This window comes from Cebus imitator, unplaced genomic scaffold (genome assembly GCF_001604975.1).
Source record: "Cebus imitator isolate Cc_AM_T3 unplaced genomic scaffold, Cebus_imitator-1.0 Scaffold216, whole genome shotgun sequence".
In the NCBI taxonomy this organism is placed as follows: Eukaryota; Metazoa; Chordata; class Mammalia; order Primates; family Cebidae; genus Cebus; species Cebus imitator.
In genome coordinates, this window is record NW_016107531.1 from 64,779 (window position 1) to 74,331 (window position 9,553).

Here is a 9,553-nt window from a genome sequence, read left to right on the forward strand (position 1 = left end):
TGGGTTCAGGCAATTCTCCTGCCTCAACCTCCTGAGTAGCTGGGATTACAGGCACGCGCCACCATGCCCAGCTAATTTTTTGTATTTTTAGTAGAGACGGGGTTTCACCATCATCAACAGTGTCTTAAGGTCTCTCCCTCCAGCGGACCACAAGAACAAAACAAAGCAAGCTGAGTATACACACCCAAATGAAAATGACACATTTTTAAGGTTTATTTTGAACACATCTCAGAAAAGGCCTTCCAAGTCATCTCATTTTTTTTTTTTTTTTGGAGACAGAGTCCTGCTCTGTTGCCCAGGTTGGAGTGCAGCAGTGAAATCTCAGCTCACTACAACCTCCACCTCCCAGGCTCAAGCGATTCTCGTGCCTCAGCCTCCAGAGTAGCTGGGATTACAGGTGTGTGCCATCATGCCCGGCTAATTTTTGTATATTTTTAGTACAGACAGGGTTTCACCATGTTGGCCAGGCTGGTCTTGAACTTCTGACCTCAGGTGATCCACCCACCTTGGCCTCCCAAAGTGCTGGGATTACAGGCGTGAGCCACGGTGCCCGGCCCCAAGTCTTTTTCTTAGTACAATTTAAGCACTGCACACAACACCCTTTTGGTTGTTTCCAGGGAACTCAACTATGCAGAGGACGGGAAATGACTGACCATCTAAATTCTACCTGAATCACCCTGACCAGCAGAGGGTGCTTCCCATAGTGAGGAAGGTGGCTCAGACGTAACTCAATTCCTGGGAGTGCACACTCCTGCTTCCACATCTCTGGGCAGGAATTTAGACATATCTGACCATGATATTTTGCAGCATCTCCTTTCCAGAGGGGGAGTCTATCCATCTATGCCTCTGGGCTGCACTCGGACTTGCTTTCACCAGCAGACAGGCAGTGAGGACGATGTGTGAGGCCATAGATTGCAGCTCCTGCCATTGCCTGTCTGAATGCTGCTGAAGGAGGCTGGTCTAGCCAGTGGGAGGACAATAGGCCACGTGGAGGGGAACAGAAACGTCCGGACTGGGTGACAACAGGCTCAGTTGCCAGTGTGTGACTGATCTCTCAGCCCACCTGCGCTGTACCCGAATGCAGGAGCATGAGGGACCTCCAGTGACAGCTGCAGATGCCCCTGATCCACACAACCATGCAAAAAAAGAAATGGGTGCTTTCAACCACTAAATTTAGGCAGGTTATTATGTAGCAATAGTTAACCAATTTAGGGGTATGTGATAGGCTGAAATGTATCCCCCTCAAGAGAAAGTGAAGGCCTAGCTTCTGGTACCCATGAATGTGGAAAGAGGGTCTTTGCAAAGGTACTCTGCAAAGGTAAGATGAGGTAATTAGGGTGGGCCCTAATCCAATACAACTGATGTCCTTATAACAGAACACAGAAATTTGAATAAACACAGAGTGATGCCAAGTGAAGACAGACACAGAGGGAAGATGGTCACATGAAGACAGGCAGAGACTGGAGTGATGCCGCCACATGCCAAGGGTGCCTGGTGCCAACAAAAACTGAAAGAGGCAAGGAAGGCTCCTCCCCTATAGGTCTGGAGGGAGCATGGTCCTGCCTGCATCTTGATTTCAGACTTCTAGCCTCCAGAGCTGAGAGAAAATAAACCTCTGTTGTCTTAAGCCATTCAGTTTGTGGTACTTATTTATGGCCGCCCCAGGAAACCAATACAAAGACCCAAACTCACAGCGCTTCTGGCAAACAACAAGGCCCATAAACTGAAACTGCCAAAGCCATGCCAATTTTGTCTACTGAGGGGAAATGTCCCCTAGTGTGAAATCTTCAGGGCTAAAACCAACTACTGAGGCATTGGCTACTGGTCCTGTGTGCTCTCCTAGTAAGAGCAGGGCGCTTTAACAAACCAACAGTGACCAGTAGGCAGTTGCCAAGAGAGAAAGCAGGTGGCACCTTTGGTTTCTGTCTCACCTGGATGGCGGCAAGAGTGTCTCCATAATCTTCACTAGCCACCAGCGTCATTTTCTCATTGATCCAGGCTTCCTCCTCTTCCACATTGGCTACAAACTGCTGATATTCCAAGGACTCTTCTAGCCGCTGACCCCTAATTACAGGTGACAGGATCAGCCATAATCTCCTCCAGCTTTGGTTTTGATAGTTAACATAAGCTTAAAAACATTCATGAAAAAGGTGGGCCCTCACAGTCAGGCCTTCTGTGGAATACCCTGAATCACCCAGTGTGTGACTGCAGACTCTCATATCTTGATTCCTGGAGAATCATGTGTGATTCTGGACTCACACAGAAACATGCGTGATTCTGGACTCATACAGTGGGTCCAGATTAACAGAATGAGACCACCTCAGCATGGCCTGTGGGAGGTGGCTCTGGAGTAAACTGATTGTGGCACATGTGAGGCCTAAGGTCCAAGAGATGGCAGGAGGGCCCAGTGGCCCTGCACAGCTCAGAGTCCGCCCTTGGGTGCTGGCCTTCCACTTGTTCCTGAGAGCTCCTGCCTCTGACTACTCACCGGGCAGCTGCCAGCTGCTTCAGCTCTCTCCAGTGCTCCACAAACTGTGCCAGCCGCTGCTGGATCTCCTCTTTCCCGATGGTGTTATCATCAGACAGCTTCTTGCCAGTGTCTAGGACACCCTGACAGGCAAGGATGATTGATTAGGTTAACAGCAAGCAGCCCTGCTGGGGCCTCTGTCTCGAGGCTCCCAGGAAAAGGCCTCAACATCAAGTCTGGGACTTCCCCAGGTTTGGACTGAGGAGTCATGAACACTGTAGAACTAAAGGGATCTCAGTGAAATAAGCACTAGGTGTTTGTCTGTGTCCTGGGGCCCACTCAAACCCCACTGCCCTCTCGGCCAGAAGGCGGCCTCCCTACCTGAATAGCTGGCTCATGCGCAGCCAATTCTGCCTCCAGCCGCTTATGCTTCTTCCTCAGGTTCTGTACGCCAGTTAGGTCCCGGCCATAGTCCTCCGAGCTCACCAGCAGCTTCTTCTCCCTGGACAAGAGACAGGTAACAGCACAGTTGATCTCTGCCCTTGCTGTCAAGTGGGGACATCAGGTCAACTGTGGACCTTGCGACATCTACTAATATTTCTGGGAAAATCCTTGCCAATTTTCTGGAAAACAAAAGCCTCTACTTCCCAAATGAGTAGTGACCAAGAACTTCTGTCTATGTACGCATGCATGAGCCCTGCTGTGTGTCCAGATTCTAGAGGGTTGGGGATGCACTGGAGGACGGGAGGCATCACTAGTGCTGCCCTTAGGAGCCCTAGATAATTATATCAGTAACTATCAATCATGCATACTAAATATGTATCAATATATACCAGTAAATATATGAAGATATTTACATATATACATACATACACTTTTTTTTGAGAAAGAGTCTCATTCTATTGCTCAGGCTAAAGTGCACTGGCGTGACCTCTGCTTTCTGCAATCTCTGCCTCCCCAGCTTGAGTGATCTTCCCACCTGAGCCTCCCAAGTAGTAGGGACCACAGGTGTGCGCCACCATACGTGGCTAATTTTTTCTATTTCTGGTAGAGACAAGTTTTCACCATCTTGCCCAGGCTGGTTGCAAACTCTTGGACTCAAGCAATTCGCCCACCTTGGCCTCTCAAAGGAGTTGGGATTATAGGCGTGGGCCAACACGTCAGCTATATAAGTAATATATATATATTTTGAGATAAAGTCTTGCTCTGTCACCCAGGATGGAGTGCAGTGGGACAATCTCAGCTCACAGAAACCTCTACTTCCTGAGTTCAAGCCATTTTCCTGCCTCAGACTCCCGAGTAGCTGGGATTACAGGCATGCACCACCATGCCCGGCTAATTTTTGTATTTTTGTTTACTTTTTTTTTTTTTGGAGACAGAGTCTCATTCTGGAGTGCAGTGGCATGATCTTGGCTCATTGCAACCTCCGCCTCCTGGGTTCAAGTGATTCTCCTGCCTCAGCCTCCTGTAGCTTGAACTACAGGCACCCACCACCATGCCTGGTTAATTTTTGTATTTTTAGTAGAGATAGGGTTTTACCATGTTGGCCAGGCTGGTCTTGAACTCCTGACCTCAAGTGATCCACCCAATTCGGCCTCCCAAAGTGCTGGGATTACAGGTGAGAGCCACAGTGCCCGGCCTATATAAGTAATTGTTTTCCCCCACAAAACAGAGTTTCACTCTTGTTGCCTAGCCTGGAGTGCAATGGCATGATCTCGGCTCACTGCAACCTCTGCCTCCTGGATTCAGGTGATACTCCTGCCCCAGCCTTCTGAGAAGCTGGGATTTCAGGCATGCAACATCATGCCCGGGTAATATTTTGCATTTTTAGTAGAGACGGGGTTTCTCGATGTTGGTTAGGCTGGTCTCTAACTCCTGACCTCAGGTGATCCACCTGCCCTGGCCTCCCAAGGTGCTGGGATTACAGGTTTGAGCCACTGTGCCTGGCCTATATAAATGAGTTTTTTTTTAAAAGGTTTTTTTCTTAATTTTGAGATGGAGTATTGCTTTATTGCCCAGCCTGGAGTGCAGTGAGGCAATCTCGACTCACTGCAACCTCTGCCTCCTGGGTTCAAGGCACTCTCCTGCCTCAGCCTCCTTGAGTAGGTGGGACTACAGGTGCATGCCACCATGCCTGGCTAATTTTTGTATATATATATATATTTTGAGACAGTTTTGCTCTTGTTGCCCAGGCTGGAGTGCAATGGCACAATCTTGGCACACCACAACCTCTGCCTCCTGGGTTCAAGCGATTCTCCTGCCTCAGCCTCCCGAGTAGATGGGATTACAGGTGCCTGCCACTATGCCTGGCTAATTTTGTATTTTTAGTAGAGACGGGGTTTCTCCATGATGGTCAGGCCGCTGGTCTAGAAAGGTGATCTGCTCACCTTGGCCTCCCAAAGTGCTGGGATTATAGACATGAGCCACCATGCCTGGCCCCTAATTTTTGTATTTTCAGTAGAGACGGGGTTTTACCATGTTGGCCAAGCTGGTCTCGAACTGATCTCATCTGACCTCAAGTGATCCACCCGCCTGGGCTTCCCAAGATGGTGTGATCATGGGCGTGAGCCACTGTGCCTGACCAGAAGGTTTTAAGAAAGGAATTAAAAGAGAGGATTTTGTTTTTAAGACATTTGTGAGCTAGGCGCGGTGGCTCACGCCTGTGATCCCAGCTCTTTAGGAGGCTGAGGTGGGCGGATCACCTGAGGTAAGGAATTCAAGACCAGCCTGACCAATATGGTGAAACCCCGTTTTTAAAAATAAAAGACATTTGTGGCCAGGCATGGTGGCTCATGCCTGTAATCCCAGCATTTTGGGAGGCTGAGGCAGATTGATCACCTGAGGTTGGGAGTTTGAGACCAGCCTGACCAATATGGAGAAACCCCATCTGCACTAAAAATACAAAATTAGCCAGGCATGGTGGTGCATGGTTATAAGCCCAGCTACTTGGAAGGCTGAGGCAGAAGAATGACTTGCACCTGGGAGGCAGAGGCTGTGGTGAGCTGAGATTGTCCCATTGCACTCCAACCTGGGCACCAACAGGTGAAACTGTCTCAAAAAAAAAAAAAAAAAAAGACGTTTGTTTACATGCTACGTCAAATGGAATCAGCAGACTGACATATTGTGGGGCAGACAGAGAATAACCAAAAAAGCAACTCCTTCCTTGGAGAAGTGATCTTCTCCAGGAGGTCAGACACAAACTGACTAACTTTCCCAGGAATCTAAAGGGCAGGGTCTAGACAGGGCCTATGTAACTAGCATGGATCACTACCACCGTCAATCATCATCACTGTAAACCCAGAAAGCAGAAGACACTGAGGCATCCCAGGAGTGTGTGGCCAAGCTGGGATCCCAGTTCAACAGGGCTTCCAGCCTTACCACTTACAGCCAGGAGACAGAAACTTCCTGACTCAACAGTCAGCCTGTGGTTCCTGTTGCCCACTACTACAGGTCTAACAGGCCTTCTAGGGGGCTGAGAACACATACTTGATCCAGGATTCCTCGTCATCCATGTCCCGGAAGAACTGGTGCAGGCGATGGGATTCATTCAGCCTGGCTCGCCGGGAGGCTGCCATGCTCTTGATCTTCTGGAAGCGCCCGTTGATAGTATCCCTCTTGTCCTTTACTTGGGAGGTGTCGAAGGCACTGCTGGTCATCAGGCTGTCTGCCTGGCTGTTCAGGTCCTTCAGGCGATCCTAGGGCAGGGGACACAAGAGGGTCAGAAACTGGGTCTCCCACAACTATCTGCTTGAAAATAAGAACTCAGGAATTCCTTACTGAGATGTGGAGTGTTGATATTCTCAAAGTATGTTATTGGGAATTCTGGCATTCCATGAACTCAAACTATTTTGATAACATTATAAGACATTATTTGCCTTCTTTACTGTGTGGACATTTGCACTGACAGTACAAAAGCAATGGGGAAGGAGGGGAAATGCTGGTGCTTTAGTTCAAATCAAGGTAGTGACAAACTGCACAAGCAGATTCTTCACTGCTGCCCACTTGCAGTAAAAAAAAATGCCGTTTCACTTAAGAATGTCCTTAAAAAGGCGGTGAAAGTTAATTTTATTGAGTAGCCATTCTTTCGTACTTGAAAGAACAAGCAACAGAAAAACTGTGGTCATTCAGACTTGGTATCTCACAGATACTTTGTCCAGAATAAATAAAGTAAGCTTGTCACTTCAAAGAATACTGACAGTTTGTTACTAATGATAAAATTCAAACTTTTATGAGAAAGTTAGAATATTAGAAAATTTACAACTACCACCATGAGCCTGACAGCTTCCTAAAACGTAACGATTTTTCTGATGAGACTGGTGGTAGTATTAACTGCAATGTTTTGATATCATATAATTACATTCAACATATAGAACCAACAGGCATAACTCAGTGAAACAATATTTACCAAATGAGCCACGCATGATGTTACAAAATCAGGCATAGGTAAGAGAGACATTCAAAGCCCAAGATAGACCAATGGGTTTTAATATAATCCAGTATAAAAAAATGTACTGGGCCGGGCGCGGTGGCTCAAGCCTGTAATACCAGCACTTGTGGGAGGCCGAGGCGGGTGGATCACGAGGTCAAGAGATCGAGACCATCCTGGTCAACATGGTGAAACCCCATCTCTACTAAAAATACAAAAAAATTAGCTGGGCATGGTGGCGCGTGCCTGTAATCCCAGCGACTCAGGAGGCTGGGGCAGGAGAATTGCCTGAAGCCGGGAGGTGGAGGTTGTGGTGAGCCGAGATCGCGCCATTGCACTCCAGCCTGGGTAACAAGAGTGAAACTCCGACTCAAAAAAAAAAAAATGTACTGATAAGGTTTCAGAGGTCAATTTGCAACTAACTCCCTCAAACTTTTTTTTTTTTTTTTTTTTTGAGACAGGGTCTTGCTCTGTCATCTAGAAATGTGGTGGCATGATCATGACTCACTGTAGCCTTGACCTCCTGCCAGGACTCAAATGAACCTCCTGCCTCAGCCTCCAAGTAACTGGGACCATAGGTATGTGTCCCAGTGTCCAGTTAATTTTTATTTTATTTATTTTTTTGAGATGAAGTCTTGCTCTGACACCCAGGCTGCAGTGCAGTATCACGATCTCGGCTCACTTCAACCTCTGCCTCCTGGGTTCAAGCAATTCTCCTGCCTCAGCCTCCCAAGTAGCTGGGATTACAGGTGCATGCCATCATCCCCAGCTAATTTTTTGTATTTTAGTAGAAATGGGGTTTCACTGTGCTAACCAGGCTGGTCTTGAACTCCTGAGCTCAGGCAATCCACCTACCTCGGCCTCCCAAAGTGCTAGGATTACAAGTGTGACCACCGTGCCCCGGCTAATTTTTGTATTTTTTTGTAGAGACAGAGTCTCATCATGTTGCCCAGGCTGGTCTTGAACTCCTAGGCTCACATGATCTGCCTGCCTCGGCCTCCCAAAGTGCTGGGATTATATGTGTTAGCCACTGTGCCTGACCACAACTAAGCTTTAAGAAACTACCAATTTGGTGTAGTATCAAAGAAGAGTATTCACACTTACCTGAATCAAAATATTCCTCCCTTTTCTATCTACCTACCTGTGTAAAGCTGAATTTTCATCCAATACAAAACACCACAACCTGAATTCAGCATTTTTTTTTTTTTTTTTTGAGATGGACTCATGCTCTGTTGCACAGGTTGGAGTGCCGTGGTGCAATCTTGGCTTACTGCAACCCCTGCCTCCTGGGTTCAAGCGATTCTCCTGCCTCAGCCTGCTGAGTACCTGGGATTACAAGCGCCCACCACCACACTTGGCTAACTTTTGTATTTTTGGTAGAGTTGGGGTTTCACCATGTTGGCCAGGCTGGTCTCGAATTCCTGACTTCAAATGATCTACCCACCTCGGCCTTCCAAAGTGCTGGGATTATAGTGTTGAGCCACTGCACTCGGCCTAAATTTTAAATCTTTTTACTTGGAAATAATCTTAGATTCATAAAGAGTTACAAAAATAGTATAGTTCCTATGCTTGTTAGCTTCCCACTGTAGTAGTAATATCTTTTTTTCTTTTTTTTTGAGACAGAGTTTTGCTCTTGTTGCCCAGGCTGGAGTTCAATGGTGCAATCTCAGCTCACTGTAACCTCCACCTCCTAGGTTCGAGTGATTCTCCTGCTTCAGCCTCCTGAGTAGCTGAGGTTACAGGTAGGCGCCACCATGCCCGGCTAAGTTTGTATTTTTAGTAGAGATGGGGTTTCTCCATGTTGGTCAGGCTTGTCTCGAACTCCTGACCTCAGTTGAGCCGCCCACATCGGCCTCCCAAAGTGCCAGGATTACAGGCGTGAGCCACCAAGCCCAGCCAGTATTATCTTTTATAACTGGAGTACAATAGCAGAACGAGGAAACTGACATGGCTACAATCCACAGACCTTATTCAGATTGTACAAATCTTTCTGAATTAAAAAATTTATTTTATGTTTTAATTTTTATTTTTTGAGACAGGGTCTCACTCTGTTGCAGCCTAGGTTAGAGTGAAGTGACATGATCTTGGCTCACTATCATGCCTGGATGAGATTTCACCAATTTCTGTATGCACTCATTTGTATGCGACTGTGAGCATGTGCATGTAGTTTCATGCAATTTTATATGTATAGACTCTTGTAACCACCAAAATAAAAATACAGGATTGTTCCATTGGCACGAAGGGACTCCCTGTACTACCCTTTATAGTTGTTTCCCACTCCACGCCTAACCTATGGCAGCCACCAATCTGTTCTCCAGCTCTACAATTTTGTTATTTCGAGAATGTCATAAAAATGGAATCATAAAGTATGGAACCCTTTAAGATTGTCTTTTAAAAATTTAACTTTTAGGCCGGGCGCAGTGGATCATGCCTATAATCCCAGCACTTTGGAAGGCCGAGGTGGGTGGATCACCTGAGGTCAGGAGTTTGAGACCAGCCTGGCCAACATGGTGAAACCCCATCTCTACTAAAAATACAAAAAGTAGCTGGGCGTGGTAACAGGTGCCTGTAATCCCAGCTAGGTGGGAGGCTGAGGCAGGAGAATCGCTTGAAACTGAAAGGCGAAGGTTGCAATGAGCCGAGATTGTGCCACTGCATTC

General features: G+C 47.1%; 1 protein-coding gene across 1 annotated transcript in view; it reads right to left on the minus strand.

Moving 5' to 3' along the window:
• SPTAN1 (spectrin alpha, non-erythrocytic 1) overlaps nt 1-9,553 on the minus strand; it is an 85,791-nt gene that overhangs the window by 12,380 nt on the left and 63,858 nt on the right. The window contains exons 41-44 of the mRNA XM_037745944.1: nt 5,954-6,162; nt 2,849-2,969; nt 2,489-2,610; nt 1,932-2,064 (exon numbers count right to left, since the gene is read on the minus strand). Coding sequence (XP_037601872.1) covers nt 1,932-2,064; nt 2,489-2,610; nt 2,849-2,969; nt 5,954-6,162 — 585 coding nt within the window. The remainder of the gene's footprint in view (nt 1-1,931; nt 2,065-2,488; nt 2,611-2,848; nt 2,970-5,953; nt 6,163-9,553) is intronic.